We start from the raw sequence: 22,074 nt of genomic DNA, 5'->3' as shown, positions 1-22,074 counted from the left end.
AGTGCCTCAACAGTTATGAAAGCAAAAAAGAAAAGAAAACTCCTACTTAATCGCTTATCGGAAATTTATGCCAAACGTATTACGGATAGCATTTATCTACTTTTAAACCCCAATAAGCGGGTTATCTCAAGTCCAATGGTGGTAAAGGCAGTATATCTAGTTTTTGCAATTCAGATGAGGATAAATTGTATCTTCGGTGCAGCATTCAAAACATGTACCTGTATAACTATATAAATTACATGTAACTAATGTCCCTTCTTAATGGTATTAAAAACATTTGTGCAAACGTTGTGTCTAAAGATGACATACAGACGAACGAAGGAGTAGACACGGTCCACAACTCGGTTATTTTAGTTATCAGTCATAACGTACAATATTTAATCATAGCATGTATACGATATAATGTTAAAAGCATTTATTAACTGATAACATTAATGATTGGTAAACACAGATCTAAACGGGTTCTGCAACCTTTTATCAATAAACTGAAGTTGGAGAGAAAGAGAAAGAATGCTTTGAAGTAGTTTTTTTTTTTTTTGTATTTTTTCTGTTTATTGATTTTGTTATCAGCTTAATTGAATATTATCTATTTATAAGCACGAACAAATCAAAGACAGGTGGTTTGCCCTAACAAGTATTTCGGTACTATTGACATCAAACCCCGAATCACTAGTGGTAAGTCAAACCAAAAGACCAATTGATTTATTTTTATTATCAATATTAACGTGAACCTTATTCGTGTAAAGCAACGCAAACATTCATTTTAAAATCATTTGTACTTTATAGAATGTATTATATTTTTACATCATCTATTTTACATACCTAGAGCAATATGAAATTCTAGATTCTGCATTTTTGACAGGAGCTTCTCACCAGACATACCTCATTTGTTTCCTAGAAAATCTACCGAATGCTTTAAACACAGACAAGTCGGTGTATATTGTGGCGGAGAGAGATTTTGAGTTGAACATTTTTGACAAAGCCTTAGATTCCACTTCCACTTATATTAAAGTTAAAACGCAGATGGCAAATGTCAAAAACATAAATGTTCCGAATAGGATGATGCTGTCGTATTTTAAGATAGAAGAAAAAGCTATACTTATTGAGACCACAATCGACGCTTCTGTCATTATCATTGATGATTACAAAATATCTTCGGACAGCGCCATGGTTTTGCCAGTGAAACACCTATCTAACACTTATATAATATCTACTCCTGAGTACTCGAACCAAACATACAACTATGTTCAGTTTGCAATAGCCGCCTTAAATAAATCTACAGAAGTTAGAATTATATTCCGATTTGAACCCAATCTACCACTTACTGTTGATGGGATTGAGTATCAGGATGGTAGTGAATTCGTTATTGTTTTAAATGAGTTTGAGACGTATCAAATCAGGCATAATGCTGATTTATCTGGAACATTCATCAAAGCGTCGTCTATTGTTGCTGTGTTTTCAGGGAACAGATGTGCAAAAATAGCTTTTAAAAATAGAAACGACTCTGGATTCTGTAGTCATCTTGTTGAACAAATCCCACCAGTAGATAGATTGGATAATACGTATATTGCCCCGCCAAACATAAACAGGCACGGAACAATTCTGAAAGTTGTGTCGCCTTTTAAAAGCAGGGTGACATATCATGTTGGCAATAAGAAAACAACAGTGTTTTTAGTTCCACAAGGATACTTTGAATTCTCAATCACTGAAAACCAAGTTGCAGTTATTGAATCAGAACGACCCGTTCTGTTTACCAGTTTTGCTGCTGGATCAGACACGTCAGGCGATCCTTATATGATAACCATACCCGGGGTAACGCAGTACCTTAATGAATATACAGTTGTTACTCCTAGCAATTTTACAAGTAATTATGTTGCTTTAATAATTGACTAAAGTTCGTTACCGCACCTTACCTTAAACAAAAGAAGCTTAACTGAGTATATGAGGACATTTCATACTCCTGTGACAGTGAGGAAAGTTCGGTGCATTGTTCTGATGGTACATGTATCGGATGGCGCTATTAACGTCAAGACGACAAACAACGCAGTCTTTGGCTTGCTGTTATATGGTCATAGAAAGAACGACGGTCACGGATTTGCAGGAAATGTCGTGCTACCAGACATATGTGTCCCATGATCACCGCAGATTATGGATCGATGTCGATTTCTTCAACTTGTTCATTACACCATGAAAATATTCTATATACATACATTGTAAAAGAATAAACACACCTTCATTCTGCATCACCCTCGTCGTGCCACGTACAGTCCACGAAATATGTCATTACATACTTTATTTGATTTCCTTTTCTTTTTACCTGAATGAAATGAATAATACTGTATATGATACACTGTTGTTGATATTAGAGGCAACGTTAGGGTACGATATGACGTGTATGCAGGAGAAAGGAACAACTATTTTGTGTGGTAATTGTAATATCACACAGAACTCCAAGTGCTAATTATATTGTTATGAATATACTTTACTTCCACGGGGAGAATTTGAAAATATCAATGCTATCAGTAAAAATATTAATCACTTGACGACTGCTCATCATGCCATGGTCTACTTTAGAAGTTACACCTCTTCAAACACAATGAGGTAGGTTTTACACACAATTGCACGTCATTGCTGTGTAGATTTAAATGTAAGAAGAGTTTTGTTTCTTGATTGATATGAATTATTTCTTAATCAGAAATCGCATCCCATTAGATATTTATTCACGGTCAGCCGAGTAAAGATAGACTTTAGAATATAGAATATTTTGATACCCATTTCATATACGAGACCATAAAGGATTTTTTTTTTCAAATGTACATATAGCATTGTCATAATATGTTATGAAATGTAGATATCAGTGTTATTTGTCGATAATTTTCGAATTTATTTTGGTAAATTTTCTTTGAAATGTAAGCATAGCATTGTCATAACATTCTTTTGGTAAATATTTTATGAAATGTAAGCAGAGCATTCTCATAACATTGTTTTGATGAATATTTTATGAAATGTGGATATCAGTGTTATTTGTAAATAATTTTTGAAATATGAATATATCATTGGCATAACATTGTTGTTTTTTTTTTTAAATATTCTATGAAATGTAAGTATAGTATCGTAATAAAAGTGTATTTGTAAATATTTTAAGAATTGTAGTTAAAGATGTTTTGGTATATATTTTATGAAATGTAGTTAAAAGTGTTTTTGTAAATATTTCATGAATGGTAGTTGAAAGTGTTTTTGTAAATATCTTATGAATTGTAGTTAAAGGTTGTTTGGTAAATATTTTATGAAATGTAGATACATCATCGTCACAACAGTATTTTGGTAAATATTCTAAGAATTGTAGTTAAAAGTATTTCGGTAAATATATTATGAAATGTAAATATATCATTACAAGTGTTATTTTGTGTGTGTGCAGGCATGTTGATATATTAAGTTATTTTTATTCAAAGAGGAATAACTCTAATACTATTCACTCAATCATCAATCGATACATGTATAATCCGATGCTGGTGTCTGTTTTAATCTATAGTGAAAATTTAATCAATTTAACAATTCTCAATCTGGCGTCTCTGGGTACATGGAAAATGCAAAATAAGTAGATATATGAGAACAAAATACTCTCGTATGATTAGTCATGAAATATTAAAGTATTTCAATCCTCGGAGTTGCAAAAATACAGTAAAACCCTTAGCAAAGCTTCTGGTGTTGCCACTTTTTTCAAACCCTCGGGTGGAATTACCTTTAATTTGATGAGTACTCATAAGAGTGTCTTATTTTATATACCATAGAGTTTTATTAATTACACAAATAATGTGAATATAAACACTTTATTAGTAGGCTGTATTTACAGATGATCAAATATATGTAATGCTGTAGAGCCATTCGATTTCGTTGGGTGCATTTTCGTGCAGTTCATGGATACCATTATCACACGAATTTAAAACAAAATTAAGAAGACATGTATAATTATTCAACACACGGAAATCATATCACAAATCAAGAAGGAAACTGTAAATTCTGGAAATCAAATGATTAAATAGTACAAGCATCCTGAAGCATGGCTACCATTATCAAAGAATTTGAAACCAAAACGAAGACATTATATATATATATAATGTTTCAAAATATGGAAACCATATCAAAAACTAACCCATCAACGAAACTAAGAAATCTTGAAATTGAATGATTAAATAGTGTACCAAGCATCCTCAAGCTTTAAGGCACTTGAATGAGTTTTAAGTGGAAAGCTGAATGAAGTGGCCAACCACTTAAAAAAACATCTACAGATCCTGAAGCGTGCTGTCACACCTCCAAAGCGTTTGTTTCCGTTCCTTGCAAACCGTTTAGCGTTCCGTAAAGATCATCCATAGTTCCGTGCAAACCGTTCACCATTCATTGAAGATCGTTCATTGCAAACCATTTCGTGCAAATCGTTCCATACATGATCAAGCCACGTCGATAGAAACGTGCAGATCGTTCACACCACGCCCTTAGAAACATACAGGCCGCGCCGATCGTGCACACCACGTCCTTAGAAACGTACAGGCCGCGCAGATCGTGTACACCACGCCCTTAAAAACATACAGGCCGTGCAGATCGTGCGAGTCACTTCGACATGAGATCTGAGACAGGTGAATATTGTTGGGAAGTCTCTAAGACAGACTTTCAACAGTGGAAAATTGCAAATAATCGAAACTTAAGTTATTTAAAAACACCAAACAGGACAAAATTTGATACATTTATAACCCTCGAAGTATTTCTAACACCACAGGTAGTTTCCAGCAAGTAGAGAGGGATGATACATGTATATACACTGTATATGTCCTTTTTAGTTTTAATTATCACATGTTTTGTATATAGGAATAATTTGTCGTGTTACACTTGCTACAAGTCACTTTTTAAAATGAAAATATTTCCATCAAAATTGTTTTTTGGAACTTTCTGCATAATGCAAAAACCAACCTGTGTATAACGTAAATAAAATACTTGTAGAGCCCAGTAGCTAAGTACTTCGTTACTAGCTTGAAAATACGGATGTATATTTAATTGCTGTTACAAAATTTAGAAATTCATTTCAAAACTAAGGATCACCTCCCTCATGCATAGCTCTTATCCTTGGACGTATTTGGCTCCACCTTTTTGGCTATATTTAGCTCTAAAACTTCATAGTAATTTCGGATTTCAAAGATTTCGGTTGATCATCACTGAAGACACATTATTTGTCGAAATGTGCATCTGGTGCATCAAAATTGACACCGTATCAGTTTTACATTATATCTACACAAAATCTAAGGTGCCTTTTTTCATAATAGAGGTCAGCTAATTCCGGTATTTGAATTTAATATTTGTACAGAAGGTGTGGAAATCGGCGAGGGCAATTGAAATATGACAAAAGAGGTGTTTTATAATTTTTTTTCGCTCAGAAATGAATACAGCTTTCGATAGGTTTAAAATTGAGAAATATACAACAATCTAGTTAAAATTCTATGTTCGACAGGGGATGCTTACTCCTCCTCGGCACTTGATCCCACCTCTGGTGTATCCAGGGGTCCGTGTTTGCCCAACTATCTATTTTGTATTGCTTATAGGAGTTATGAGATTGATCGCTGTTCGTTGTTTTCAACTTTAATGTTAGATCCGCTCGCATATACTCTCATACATAACTGAATAATCTGTTGATCATAATTGTAATTCGTCCTTATTTGTTTTATTGATTCATACGTGTATTTTTAAATTTATTTCAATAATATTTTGATTGTTTCCTTTTTTATTTCTATTGCTCTTTCCTATCGAAGGAAAGAGTTCCTTATCGACTGGTTAATATTGAATGTTTAGCTGCACCCTCTCCCTATGCGAGAAAATGTTTCAATCTTGTTTGATAAGACGTCTTTTTATCTGTTGTCAAACACCTAAAACTGTATAGGTTTATTTTACAGCTGTCTTTGGGGCCTGAAACAGAGGCCTGAAACATAAAAATTGCTTATGCATTTCATTTTCAGTTAAGATTTAAACAGTATTTTATTTTGAATAACATAGTAAAGATTAGGCAGCAGGCAACGCCTATATAAGCCTTCTCATTTTCAGTGTAAATTCGTTTATGTTTAACTCATGCTGTTAATCCAAGGCAACGCTGCAATTCTGTTTCCTTCAATGTAGAAAGACATATTAGGTATGTAAGGTTGTCATTTATTTAAAATGACGTAAAATGAAATTGACTGGAAATACAAGCTATAATAGTGTTACACAACATCGTTCTCAGAGCTACAATATTGTTACAAAAACAAATGCGATAATGCGATAAAATACAGTATGAATCTATTCTGAAAACAAAAGTGGTGCATAAAAAGTCCATGAAAAGCTAGGGTTGAAAAGGACCAAAATCCTAGGTTTGACCACCCGAATTCAACAGATCAACGGATCAATAAAAGTTGAATAATCAATATCACAAGACAATACACTTTTTGCATCTTTTTATTTTATTTCCGAAGTTAACCGTTCAGCGTTCCGTTCAATCGTTCACTATTCCCTGCAGACCGTTCAGCGTATCGAGCAAACTGTTCCCTGCAAGAATCTTTTCATACCGGTCCGTGCAAGTGGTGCAGTACTACGCCTCATGGTCTTTATTTCCCCGATCGCATATAGAGGTCAAGAGAAATATTTCTTCCTGAATACTAATCACACTTCCCCATCGTAGAATTTCAAATGCAGTATTATTGGCGGTTTTCATTGTGTCTTACACGGCTTTTACAAATTGGATACGTTGTGAAATCCACGGTGTAATATATTATATTAAAAATTTGATCTGTTTATGTGGAGTTTTCTAAGAAATATGTGTGGTAAGTACATCGACTTTAGTCTTCTATATGATGCAGTATTGTCTTAAAGGAACATTGCATTTCATTTAAGCGATATTTTTATACGTATGTTTTTCTATCACATAAGTGGACAAATATATTGTACTTATACTTGTAACTGTTGTGTGATGTACCAAGAGTTAAAGTTCTAATATTACAAAGATATTCATATTTCTTTATGATCACAATTTATGTCTGTCATATGGTAAAAATCCTCAATGATTTCTGAAGTACTGATGTTGAGTTTAAGCTCTAATTTAATGCCACTCCTCATTAAGATTCCACCCAATTTTCGTTTCTGCCATGGGATTGTCTCATCTGTTTCTTGGATTCAACAATTTACAACGGTTTCTGTATGAACTTCTAAAATGATATATGGATGATATAGAATACCGTATTTGAAATAAGAAAATGAAAAAGATAGAGCCACATTACATGTAACAACGCGGTGTGATATTTTTGATAATTTTGTTTTGTATCAGTCAACTTGATATGAAGTTACATGTATGCTGGCATAAAAAAATGGCATATTATTTCCATGTGGTTTCTAAGAAGACAATTCCCAAATAATTTTCTACACAAAAGTAATATTGATATTTTGTAGATGGCAGCTTGCAAGGAGAGTGCACAAAAATCATTGCCTCTAATGAATGAGAACATCTACACAGAGGTAAGTACTTGCACTTGATTGACACTTGTGCTCTAAATTGGTCATGTTCATGTTTTCTTCTTAAGTGCAAAGATGGGGTAATGGTTCCATTATTGTCTTTCAAGATTGTACTAGAAAATCCACTCTTCTTATATATACACTGAATTTTTCACAAAAAAGTGCTGGTTCAACAAATACTTTAGGCATTTTGGATTATTCTATAACTGGGAACTATGTTTTTGGAATGAACTATTTTGTGTCTTTAGATTCCGTTCGCCACCGATTTTGATAGTTCTTGTTCAACTACTGCAAGTTAGTATGTTGCTACTGTTACAATTTTCTTTAAATGTGTTAATTGTAAATACATCTTATTACTTGTTTAATGTTGAATGTTGTTGGAATATATTGCTTTATATATATATATATATATATATATATAGTGCTTATATATATATATATATATATATATATATATATATATATATATATAAGCACTAAAGTTCCAACAACACCCGATACCACAAAGTGTTGGATCCACAACATCGATGCAAGGTCAAGTATAAGAAAAATTATACAAAGCTCTACATTACGTTATGTAATTATTTTCGTTTGACATTTTAGTGCTTTGTATATATATATATATATATATATATATATATATATATATATATATGCAATTGTCATACAACCTTGGACGATGACGCATTGCTAAAATATCCCACCTTATGTACTTTGATTTCTCTCTAAATCCTTATTATAAAGGGTAACAAAACGCTAGGACTGTGTCGTTTGCGAAGGTAAATGTCGTTCTGTTTGATTATGTATCACAGTGTCTGACAATAAAAAGTCTGATGATCAAACTGCTTACGTTTTACCATTGTTGTCAATTTTAAAACTTATGTAAACAGAAGCGTTCACTTTTTTCATACGTCGAATCGATATATCCCATTGAACTCGATATAATGGACATCACACAGTTTTCTATATACATGTATGGTCACGGTAGGTCAGTGGTAGAGTGTTCGCTTCCTAACCGGGAGGTCGTGATTTCAAACCCCGATCGTGCTATGGCCTAGGGCGTTAAAATAGGTAGTAACTGTTCATTCGCCAAACGTTCGGCATCTACAAGTGGGACTCACGGAATCCTTCGGGTATGGACTTAAAAACGGGGGTCCCTTGTCGCGACAGGCGTAGGCGTGATAAAGCATTCCCACAGCTACAACTCTGAACGCTAAGTATAGCTCTTAATTTGTGGTACTTCGCCTATAGCTGTTGACGTTTCAATAACTGTGAAATGGTTTCCACGGGACGCAAAATAATGGAAAAAAATCAATCAATTCATCTATGTCTGCTTAACGCGCAATTGGTCTCACCTCTGTATGTTTTGGGGTCCGTGTTTGCCCTTGAGAATGTATTCTTTAAAGGATTTATCACATTAATCATTGTTCATTTACTAGTATTCACAATCGATAAAACCATGAATACACTTACCATTATTTTTTTAACTTGGTATCTGTATCTCAGCAATTTACATATAACACATGGCATATTTTACCTGAAAACGTCATTCCATCAGTTAACGTTTATTCTTAGATACTTAGAGGAAGAAAATATTCTCAATTCGGGAGCTTGATTAAGAAATAGCAACAACCTGCATGTTCTTAGGTTTTGTTGAAAAAACAGAAACAGTACTTACTGCTCAGGATGCAAGTCCTACAACCAATAGGCTATCCCGGTCGGTAGGGTTGTAACAATCTGAGTATACGTAAAGATAAAAGGAATAGAAAATTATCACTTTTGGCATATTTTGAAAAATCTTGAAAAGGACTAGCTATCGTGTTAAAAATCATAATTAATTTTCGTACATATTTCTTTAAATTTTGAAATAAAATAAATATCGTCAATGTCCCCTTCATCACTCCTATATGGTATTTGTGTCTTTCAAATGATTAAATACGCGAGAGCATGGTCTACATATAATGATCCTTTAAAATCTAGACTACTGACAAATAAGTTAGTGTGTCATGGGTATCAACAGTTTGGCGTAAAGTCAGCATTTCGCAAATTTTATGGGCGTTATGATTATGTAATTTGCGAATACAAGCTATGACTAGGTCGAATCCCTTTTGTCATGTTTCATAACATTTGTTAGACGATTTCTACTATGGCTTAATTCGTTGCCTGATATAGATAGTTGACCATCAGGTAATGTTTTCTCCTCCTAGGCACCTGATCCAACCTCTGGTATATCTAATTTGAGGACTTTTTTCTTTACCCCTTTAATGCATAAAAAGTTCAGAAGTGAATGATTTATAAACAGGGTCAAAGGGATTTTGTTCTTTATATGCTTATATCTTTGAGATTGTTTTACCTTTAGTATAACACAGATACCTCGGAGAGATTTGATGCTCTATTGTTAATATGGAAAATGAAGCATGGTGGAAAACATAGTTTCCTACAAAAAATGATTTTCTACATTAAATAGATAATTCACAGTCGATGTTCAACACTTTCATCATCTGTGAATAATAATACGCACAAAACTTATTTGACAATCAGTGCACTATGTTTAGACATGAATACTTAAAGAAATCTTTATTGTGTAGTTTAATATTCGTTTTATTCAACTCCTTGAACCGCTCAACTAAGCTTCGCAATTGTAATTAATCTTTGAACTTGTTAAATAAAGTAAATAAAAAAAAATCAAACCATCTAAGTTGTGCTGTTTATCTCATATAGGTTTTATCATAATTTTTGACTTAGTATATTGCCAGTTTATTCTTAAGTTAATAAGTAAAAATAGCAGTTATCTTTATCTGGCATTGATAATGTATTTTTAATTCTTTACATAAACTTATTCTTCTATATGATAACTTTATGTGATGTTTGTGAGACGATACTTTGAAAAAGACAAATTAAAAAACAACTCTACTTAATACCTTTATTCTGTAGATACCAACAGAGGACAACATACAGTTGTCATCGATTGTAACGAGTGATCAAATCTACTCGGAGGTAAATGTTCTATTTAATAATTCTTTGTGACAGAATGAATTTCATTTATCTATTTATTTTCATTATACTTGCGTGTAATTTAGTTAAATTTGATTGCTCTGGAAACATTTCAATATCGCATAGTTACCCTCTGAGATCAGAAACTACGCCTTCCGGGATGTGAATACAGTACCAGCAACGTTTTTCTTGTCTTTTTACCGTGCTACTTGATAATTTATTCTGCAGATAACAACTTCCCAGGACAATGTACAGATACCATTGCCTGTAATGAACGATCATATATACTCAGATGTAAGTATGCAATATTATACATTTATTGCATGATAGTGAAGGAGATATGAAGATTTATTCACCCAAGAAAAATCATATTCCCCGAGGGCAACGGCCGAGGGGAATATGATTTTTCTTGGGTGAATAAATCTTCATATCTCCCGAACATTCATGCAATAAATTGTTTATTATACCGAAACAAAGCAAGACTACAAAATTGTATTTGAGATTGGAGTTTACTCATATATACATCGTAGCCTACATGTATGTAGCTGAGATCGCCCTAACAGTAACATCGCGCCGTCAACGTATATATAGAAGGTACAAACAGCGAAACACAGTGATCTGATAACCAGTTTTTGTATTTCCATTCTCCTTGAATGCTGATTTACTTGCATGTTTTTATATCAACCAAAATCAGTCGATTTTAAAACTGTATATCAGAGACCCGCATATTTGGTGCCTTACGAACTATGAAACTAGAATGACTCGGACTTATTGTGACGTCACAATACACTTCGTCTACTTTGACGTTAAATTTATGGAAAATGCACGAAACTGCCCAAGGGGAAATATGATAGGGAGATATGATGTTTGAGAGGGAGATATGAAGTTTTGTCTTCCCTGGCACGTGACTGTCTAGACCAATCAGATTACGCGTTGCATAGAATTCTCATACTGAGGTATAATAAATACTGTTATCATTATATGTAATTGTAACAGTTGAATGAGCGATGAACTTATGGTTTCGTCAAACAAAATATACCCCTCCTCCCTACACACATTAATGAGGCGGACATGGACGCAGTGTTCCATATTGTAAAGTGTGGATAATATGCATAAAATCAACCAAAACTTGGGGGGGGGGGGCAGCCAAGAAATGATGTATTCAAAATAGAAGATTGCCCTGAATATTCATCATTTCATAAGTATCTCGGTATATTGTTTGATGGATTTTCCACATTAAAAATGAACAGCGAAAATCTTGAGAAATCTGGTTGGCCCGTATTAAGAGCTATTATATCTAAAATACATACTAATGGGTCAGTAGTATTCAGAACATTTGAGAAAATTTACTTAAGTGGAGTCGCACCCATTCTGGACTACTGTAATATAGGGGTGTTACAAATATCAATATTGAATCTATACAACACCGTGAGTTATGGTATTTCTTGCTCATTTTTTGTTATTCAATGAGAGAGTGGTTGGCTCTAATTTTGTATGTTCATCAAGTGGATATCATACGACAGTGGTATCGACTCTTTACAATTTCGAACGATGTACTAAAAAAGAAAATGTTTCTTTCGGATCTGGTACAATTAAAGAACATATATTTGTCACATCAAGTCATTTTTTTTCCAAGCCCTTGATATGTCCACCTATCATGTAAATTGGATGGGTTGTATCTTAAACAATGTGGAAGAAAATCTTCGTCATGAATTTGTAAATGACGGGAACAAAGAACTCCAAAATGTGCCTAAACGTAAGACTTATCGAACACTAAAATTTATTTTCAAACAGAACAATATGTTGCTATGGTTATTCCAATATGGCATCGTTGTATACTTGCAAAATTTGGTGTGTTACCTAGTTACCTATATAATTGCAACAGGATGTTAGAGGGGCTTTATCTGATATGTTGGGGAATTCATATTCTTCAAATAATGTAGGAGATGAATGTTTGGTTCATTGTACTGTATATTCAAATATTAAAACAATAGTTTAACCAGTATTTGGTTTAACCCTACCGTAATCAATATGTCACATTTAAATTAAATTTCTCTTATCAAAGTTTGCTAAACAAATCGCAGAATATTATTATTATGCATTTTTTATGCACAGGCCTTACTTACAGACAGTCTAATAAATGAATAGTAAACATCATGCGTAATGCCATAGTATTTTAAATCAATGTTGTACTATTAAAAGTGAAATATAGACCTGGCGTTTAAATTCCTGTTATACATGCATTTTCGTGTTGTGGTTGTATGTAACATATGCCACTATAATAAACCATTTACTTACTTATTTCTTGGTGTTATTGTTCAGAATGATATTGAGGTCTGGTTAAAATCCAATAAGAACTAATTTACATTACGAGATACAGTCATTAGAGTAAGAGAGCTATTGAAGCACGATATCCCCGCATTTTATCAATGTTGCATGCATATCATAAATATTAACTTGGACTGGGCCAAGCAATGCATTTTTATAAAAACAAATATAAAGACAAATCCATCCGATTAATATGATACTGTTGAGGACTATCTTTTTTTGTATTCATTAGTTGAGAAATTCATATGCATGTAGATACATATATCGAATAACGAATTAAAATCGCATATAGGTTAGTGTTTTCAATTTCAGCTGTGAGAGCGTTAAAACAATACGGGCGGATGTTTTCTTCTTCAATGATCAAATTTAGAATATTCCATTGTAATGGATCCTTATTAATAATATTCAAATTGTTCTGATCATTTAAAAAAAACCCATACATATAGCGCGTCATTATTCAATTTTCGGGGGTTTTACTTGCTTGCATAAATCGCAGTTTTTAGGAAAAAAAATCTACAAAGATAGAGACAAAGTTAAAATATGTTTTATTCTTGAAATTGACGCACACAACCAGAGAGAGAGAGAGAGAGAGAGAGAGAGAGAGAGAGAGAGAGAGAGAGAGAGAGAATTATCTAGTTTTCAATATTTTACCGTTTGCATTTTGGATCTAAACACGCCTAACTTCCACGTTTCAATAAATACTCTACTGTTTGATCAATCTCTCTCTCCTTCTTATTCTATGTTATTAAAATAATGGATGGATGTATAGCTCCACACCCGTGTAGATCCGCCAATTAGGCGTATGCCTGCATCATTCCACACATATGGGCATCTGATGCAATTGCTATGAAAAAAGCAAACTCTTTTCGTTGTTTAATGTAAATATTTACCAACTGAAACAAAAATGGGAAGGGAGGTAACTACAGTGGGAAATGTTGCTAAGTCGTTGATTAATGTACGTTTGGGTAGGACGCTTAGTCATACACATCCCAGTTTCAACACCTACATTACACAGAATTAAAAATTCGGAAATGATTTGCATTTCTGATATTAAAACGGATGTTTTATCTTCAGTGAATGATGTCTGGATGTGTTTTCTGACATTGAAAACTTCATGGATGAATCCCTAAGAATCACCAGCTCTAAGTAAATGCTTGTACGGGTCTTCATCTAGTAAATGTGTAAATGAATATTGGTTTCCCTTCAAATCAATGAATGTATTTCCAACTTATGGCATTTCTAATTGCAAGAATTTAATTTGCTGATGTTTATATACTTTCGTGTACGATGAGAACTCAGCTGGTGGCGAAAGTTTCATGTTGAAATCAGTCAGCACTCATCTCTAATTGAACTGCTCAGTTGCGACAGAAAAAAAACCCACATATTGATCTTTAAAAATGCATTATTCATGCACATACGTGTATTAAATTCTGATTAGAAATTCCGTTGGATGTATGAGTTGGGTACATAATGAATGTGAATGTTGAAACTCTTCAAAATCATTATCATTATAACGTAATATGTAAATATTTTGTAATTATTAATATTTAATTCTGCCTAAAAGCTTCTAAAGAAATATAGAGCACTTGGTATGCACCTTTGCCTACATTTATACTTTTTTCTTGAATATTATTGTTTACAAATATTCTACCATACAATGTCAGTTTATATTTGTGTTTACACAATAAAGATATTTATATGTTGATAATATCTTTATTTGATAAGCATAAATATCACCGTGATCATTTAGAGTGTATAGTGGATGTAACGTAAAGGTCATGCAGAATTTGCAAACTGTTGCAAAAGGCCACCCTAAACCAGAAATACAACACTGAAATTACTTTACTTGGGTATGACTGTACATTTTGGGAAATTTGGTTGAAGGAAATCGTTCTCAAAATTGACCACGAGATTTAGAAGCCCGTCAGACTTGAAACCTTTAAAGTTACATGCCTGGGTGGCCTAGTGGTTTAGGTGCTAGGAAATCTTACAATTAAACCATATATTCCGAGTTCATGTCCAACATTCTCTAAATCTATTTTTGTCTTTACTTTTCATTTTTGAGTGGTCGCTTTCTAGGGGAAGGGTGTTGTAAATGTAACACATATATCTTAACAAATAATAGAGTTATTTTCACTATAACTTCCAATATATGAAAGTTACGATTTAAAGAAAAGAAATTTATTCTGAAATCACTGTAGTTTCGTTGGTTTACACTACCCTGTTCCTGTGTGCACAAAATTTTCAAACCATAATGCGGCGAAAAGTTAATCAAATGCTACAAGAAAAGCCAGAAGTGAAAATAGGTCAAGGGAGGAAAATAACTGCTATTCAGTTTGACTTTTCAAAAGTAAAAATAAAAACTAATGTAGCAACTGTCATATGATATTTAGGCAAAGCTAAACACTCGAAATATCAACCAAAAGAAATGAACTGATGAAATATATCAAAGGTGCTGCAGCAATGTCAGAAAAAGACGGTGACTAAGTAATGCCATATGTAAAAGGGTTGTTGTGTAAACCTTATACGGTACCAATTTTGATGCACCAGATGCGCATTTCGACAAATAATGTCTCTTCAGTGATTCTCAACCGAAATGTTTGAAATCCGAAATAACAATGAAGTTATAGAGCAATTATAGCCAAAAACAGCGTACCAAAAAAAAAAGTGAAGTCAAATTCGTCTAAGGATAAGAGCTATGCATGAGGGATACAATCCTTAATTTTGAAATGAATTTTTAAATTTTGTAACAGCAATCAAATATACATCCGTGTGATATGAATGCACATATGAAAATATTGAACTGTTCATCATTCCACATAGGAATATGGTTTATTGATTAAAAAACGAATCATATAAATGTCAGTAATGCTAAACTGCAGCTGTTCTTTTTCTTTAATGACGAAATATTAAAAACGTTGGCCTTATGTTTGAAAAGATAATGCCAATAAATTATTGGAAACATTTGTTTTCCCTTTATATTTCTGAGTAGGCCGTTTCGTTAGCAAAAGTGTTATACCTCCTTGCAACATTTCTATCAGGTTTTCCGTTTATCGTGAATATCAGGTATTTTTTCTAATCAGGTTTATTGTTTATCCAATCGTACCGCGTATGTATCCTATCGCGTGTGTATCGTGTTGTATCGTTAATCATGTCAAGGATATCGTTGAGTGTACGGTATCTAGAAATGGGAAACAATAATTGACAATTTTTATCAACTTATCACATGTGTACAAAATGTGTGTGTGTGGTGTACAACGTATTACATGTGTACAAATTGTGTGTGTACGGTGCACAACTTATCACATGTGTACAAATTGTGTGTGTACGGTGCACAACTTAGCACATGTGTACAAATTGTGTGTGTACGGTGCACAACTTACCACATGTGTACAAATTGTGTGTGTACGGTACACGGTAGATAGAGGGTAAAACATTGAAAATCCCAAACAAATAACAAATGATAAGATAGACATTACCATTCCAGAGTTGATATTTTGCAAAGTGTCAGTTGTATTGGTTTGGCCGACAAAACAACGAACTATCCGATATAAATATGATGAAAGGGCATGCCATGCGTCATTTGTTGTCATAGCAATGCCAGATCTAATTCTTAAAATACGTTAATGCTCTTTTACAATTGTTATCATTTAGCTTTACTTTTATGTAGTACATTTCTTAAAAGAAATCGTTAATATACCCTAAAATAGGTGTTCTATCATACGTTTTGTTCTAGGATGACATCACTTGAGCATTAAAAATGCATGTCCATTAGTTCGTGACAAAATGATCCCAACCTTGAAACTGAAGATGTATTTGATTTTTCATTTTCTCTTGTTAGATATTTGTTCTCAAAAAATATTCTAAAACACTCACCATTCAATAATTCATCGACACAGAATAATCCTTGAAGTTACTAGTGTGACCCATTTTCAATGTGAAAGATGAAGTAAAAACACATTCGTTTTGAAATAGTAATAATTTATGAATAAATGAATCACTGATAATTCACTTATATTTTATTTGTACCAAAAATAGTATTGGTCTGAATGTTCATGATGTTAGTAAATGAAGTTAATCCTTAAAATAAAAAAAATCAACATACTTTAATACTTAAGTTCGTGTCGGGGTGTGGAAAAGATCTAATGATTTTCAACTTGAAAATAGTAAACAAAGTCAATTAAAAAAACCCTGAAAGAATGCAATCAGTAACGAGGATAAAACCATTCTTCCATAATGATAAATGAAAATGAAAACATATTTCCTGAATGATAAATCAAAAACAAAACATTCTTGAATAATAAATGAAAATAAAGCCATTTTTCCTACGTGATAAATGAAAAAAAAAAAACAATTCTTTCCAAATTATAAATGAAAATAAATCCACATTTCCTGAATGATAAATGAAAATAAAAAGAAAAACTTCCTAAATGATAGATAAAAATAAAAAAATTCTTCGAAAATGATAATGAAAATTATAAAAAAAAAAAAAAAAAAAAAAAATCTTCCAAAATGATAACTGAAAATAAAACAATTCTTCCTGAATAATGAATGAAAATAAAACATTTCTTCCTGAAAGGAAAATGCAGAGAGTGAGACAGAAGACACATCGATGATAAAAGGGAAATGAATAGTGATTCAAAATGTGGACAGAATGAGGAAGTGTACAAAAGATCTGCAAAATACATGGAATTGTATAATGATTGTTGAAATCCTTCAAAATTAGTATCTGCATACTGTAATGTGCAAATCTTTTTTCGCTATCGAAATTTCGGACTGTCTAAATTGCTTCTAATTTGAAACATTTCTACAAGTTTTTCCGTTGATCGTGAAGGTCGATTATCATGTTTTGCGTTTTTCGGGTCATATTTCTTTTCTCATCAGGTTTATCGTTTATCCTATCGTATCTTGCATTTATACAATCCTATCGTGCGTATATCGTGTTAAATCCTTTATCATGTCAAGCTTATCTAGAAAGAAACAGTACTCATTACATGTGAACAAATTGTGCGCATATGGTGCACGGTAAAACTGATCTTTTCAACTGTCATATCAACATTGAGGATCCCAAATAACAAATGATAAGATAAATATTACTATTCCAGAGTTGAGTTCTTGAGTTTAGCCGACAAAACAGCGAAATATCCGATATGGATTGTTTGCTCATTAGTCTAATAGTCCGACCCCCCCAAAAAATTGTTGCGGTGATATTAATTCCGGAAATCAGTTTCCACCCCGCAATAGTTTCGTCAATACGATAAAAGTAAAATAAATGTGGACACCTTGTTGCTGATAAAATAAATATGCCGGCGAAACACCTATGTGTAAGTGATAACAAGGAACGTGCAATAATATTAACAAAAATGTGGAACATGCGAGATTGAAGAACACTGGTCAAAGGGATTGGAATGCCTGAAATATACTACTCAAAATTTGATAAGGATCGTAGACATTTTTCTGTTTAAAAAATTAATAACTGCATAACTGGCAATATTGTGTCCAAGTGAAATCAAAAACGTCTTCAACAAACTTGCACGTGCATTTCATACCATGGGAAATGCGTTTCTCATCACAGTTTATGCTTTTGCTACCATTGCACGATTTTCACTCAGGCATCAGTATCGGATTCTTTCTAAAATTTCAAACTCACTTGAGTGTTTACACTACGTTTATCAACACAATGCTTCCTCAACGAGTAGGGCGTCGCCTGACGACAGAACAACTGGGTATATGTATTGGAATGCTTGACGCTGGCTATTCACAACGTGACGTTGTAAATGCACTAAACGTCAGCCAGAGCGTTGTAAACAGGGCCTGGAACCGACAGCAAACTTTTGGTACAGCAGCACACCGACATGGGGGGGGGTGGTCGTCAGAGGTCAACAACCCAACGGCAAGACTATTTTGTGGCTCTTCAGGCACGACACCATCCCTTCTGGACAGTAACCAGCCTACGTAGCGACCTCCTGAACGCCTCGGGGGTGAATGTGTCCACTCAGACGATACGGAATCGACTTCACAATGCAGGTCTCAACTGGAGATCATGTTTTCGAGTCCGTCCGACTGTTCGACACCGGCGGGAGCGATTGGACTGGGCTGAAGATCATGTCACTTGGACACAGAACGATTGGGTTCGAGTTCTGTTCACCGATGAGTGCAGGTATTGTTTGGACTTTACAGACAGGAGGCACCGAGTGTGGCGACGACAACGTGAACGTTTCCATGATACCAACATCAGTGAACATGACCGTTATGGTGGTGGTTCCATCATGGTCTGGGGTGCAATCAGCAGGGATGGAAGAACAGATCTTCATGTCCTGGAGAGAGGAACAATGACGGGGGTGCGGTACCGGCATGAGATTCTCGATGTTTACGTCAGACCCTACGCTGGTGCTATTGGCCCTGAGTTCATTCTGATGGATGATAACGCCCGTCCTCATCGCGCCAGGGTGGTGGAGCAGTACCTTCAGCAGGAGACAATTGTCCGTATGGATTGGACAGCGCGCTCGCCGGACTTGAACCCGATTAAGCATGCATGAAACATGCTGCAGGTTGCCCTTTCACGATGTAGAGCACAACCCACGACTTTGGCAGAGCTCGGAAACGCCATCGTGGAAGAGTGGAACAACATTCCCATTGGAAACATCCGGGTGCTTATTGACAGCATGCCTCGACGTTATCAAGCCGTCATTGATGCAAGGGGAGGTCATACCCGGTATTGACACTTCATCGACTAAGTGTAATGATGGACTATCCCCAAAAACTGTGTAATTCTTTTTTTGGTTTGCTGTTAACTTTTTGTAATGAAATGCCTTTTGGTGTTGTTATCAAATTTCAAATATTATCAATTTTCAAGCATTCCGTATTGATAAAAGTTCATGCCGTTCAAGAATTTTCATTCAAAACCTGAGTAAACACGTTTCTGAGTCAAATTGATGTATTTTGTTATGTTAGTGGTAAATTACACACATATAACCCAGTGATCCTTATCAAATTTTGAGTAGTATATGATGAAAGGATATGACATGCATCATTTGTTTTGATAACAATGCCATACCATTTCTAAAATTATTGTAAGGCTATTTTACCATTGTTATCATTTAGTTGTTCCATTAAGTATTACATTTCTAAAAAGAAATCACCAATGCACGCCCAAATAGATCTTCTATCCTTTTTGACAATAAAAAGCATTTCCACTAGTTTGTGAACAAAATGGTTTCAACCTTGGGAGATATTTAATTACTGGTTTTCTCTAAGTACATTTTTGTTGTAAAAAACATTCACCATTCATTAATTCAACGACACAGAATAATCCTTGAAGTTGTTAATGTTACCCATTTTCAATGTGAACGATGAAGAAAAAAACACATTGAAGGGGATAACCATTAATTTTAAAATAGTAATAATTTATGAATGAATTATTGAGATTTCACTTATATTTTATTTGTACCAAATAAAATATAATTCTTAATGTTCATGATGTTAGTAAGTGGAGTTAAACTATAAATTCGAGAAATCAACGTTCTTCAGTACTGAATTGCGGGTCGGGGTATGAACAAGATCTACGGATTTCAACTTGAAAAGGGTAAACAAAGTTAATTTCAAAGAAAAATTAAAACTGAAAGAATAAATAAACCATAAATGAAAATAAAACCATATTTCCTGAATGAGAAATTAAAAAAAAAAAAAACATTCCTCCTAAATGATAAAAAAGAATATAAAACAATTCTTCTTAGATGATGAATGAAATAAAACAATTCTTTCTGAAAGGAAAACATAGAGCGTGAGACAGTAGACACATCGATAATAAAAGGGAAATGGATGGTGATTCAAAATGTGGTCAGAATAAGAAGATGTACAGCAGATCTAAAATATTACATGAAATTAAATTTGATTATATTTTAATTCATTGTTTTATTTTCATTATAATTTGCTTTTTAAAATTCCACGAAATACTTAGGGCCGATAACACAATGTTTGGGCCGATAAGATTATCAGCGTGTCTGACAGAGAAACAAGTTTTCAAGAGCTCTGTCATTCTTTTGCATTTTCGCTTGATGTTTACTGTTTTGTTCTATGCTTGACGTTATGTTTAGCGTCATTCTGTTATGACGTCACGATCGAAAGTGTTCCGTCTTGTTGATGCTCATTTAACATTCTCAAACCTCGGTGTTTTTCTTTGTTTAAAATTCAATGATTTCAAGACATTCAATATAATAAAACAAACATTTTATGCAGTTGAGAATAACATTGAAAATTTCCACCTCTCGAGAAACCATTGTCAACCGAGGCTGCTGAGCATCGATTGTCAAGTTCTTTAGGAGAAAATTCTAAATGCTACTTTCAACTGCATGCATTATTTACATATTATTCTATAATACGCGTACACAAATGATGCATGAATATATCAATTCCATCTCCACTCACTTGTCTTTAAATGGATTTTTCAGTAAAAAGTTTTGCATAGCACTTACAAGTTTAGTGTTATATTGTTATATCGGATTTCAAACATTTCGGTAGAGCATCACTGAAAAGACATTATTTGTCGAAATGTGCATCTGGTGCATCAAAAGAGAGATAGAGAGAGACAGAGACAGAGAGACAGAGAGAGACAGAGAGAGACAGAGAGAGAGACAAACAGACAGACATACAGAGACAGAGAGAGAGAGACAGAGATACACAGAGAGAGAGAGAGAGAGAGAGAGAGAGAGAGAGAGAGAGAGAGAGAGATACAGAGAGATGTATAGATATATAGAGATATCGAGCATTTAACATTCAAACCATTAGAAAGTGAAATTAAAAATATATTCTAAATGTCACGAGTGTTCCAGACGTTATATTTATATCTTTATCGCTATTCAATTATCAAAATGCACAATTATTTATTTGTACACTTTTCAATTCTACAATTATTTACCTCTACAATTATTTACTTGTACAATTTTTTACCTGTACACTTATTTACCTATAGACGTTTTACATGTGCAATTATTTAACAGCATAATTGTTACTTATATGACTTTTATTTACCTGCACAAGTTTTACATGTGCGACTATTTAATTGTACAATTACTTAACTGTACAATTGTTTTACTGTACAATCATTTACCTGTACAGTTATTTAACTGTAGTAGTATTTACCTGTACAATTATCTAATTGTACAATTATTTAACTGTACAATCATTTACATTTACATTGATTTACCTGTACAATTATTTACTTATAAA

The 22,074-nt window shown here is 33.6% G+C and overlaps 2 protein-coding genes across 2 annotated transcripts in view; both read left to right on the top strand.

Moving 5' to 3' along the window:
- LOC125662394 (uncharacterized) overlaps positions 1-22,074 on the top strand; it is a 1,158,266-nt gene that overhangs the window by 730,349 nt on the left and 405,843 nt on the right. The window lies entirely within an intron of this gene.
- LOC130049086 (IgGFc-binding protein-like) lies at positions 563-3,380 on the top strand. Its single transcript, XM_056146198.1, has 2 exons — positions 563-675; positions 863-3,380. The coding sequence occupies exon 2, from the start codon at positions 1,024-1,026 to the stop codon at positions 1,891-1,893; it is 870 nt and encodes a 289-aa protein (XP_056002173.1). The 5' UTR covers positions 563-675; positions 863-1,023; the 3' UTR covers positions 1,894-3,380.

The sequence above is a fragment of the Ostrea edulis genome, chromosome 8 (genome assembly GCF_947568905.1).
Source record: "Ostrea edulis chromosome 8, xbOstEdul1.1, whole genome shotgun sequence".
In the NCBI taxonomy this organism is placed as follows: Eukaryota; Metazoa; Mollusca; class Bivalvia; order Ostreida; family Ostreidae; genus Ostrea; species Ostrea edulis.
The sequence above is the reverse complement of the archived record's forward strand: the minus strand, read 5'-3'. Positions and strand labels throughout refer to the sequence as shown.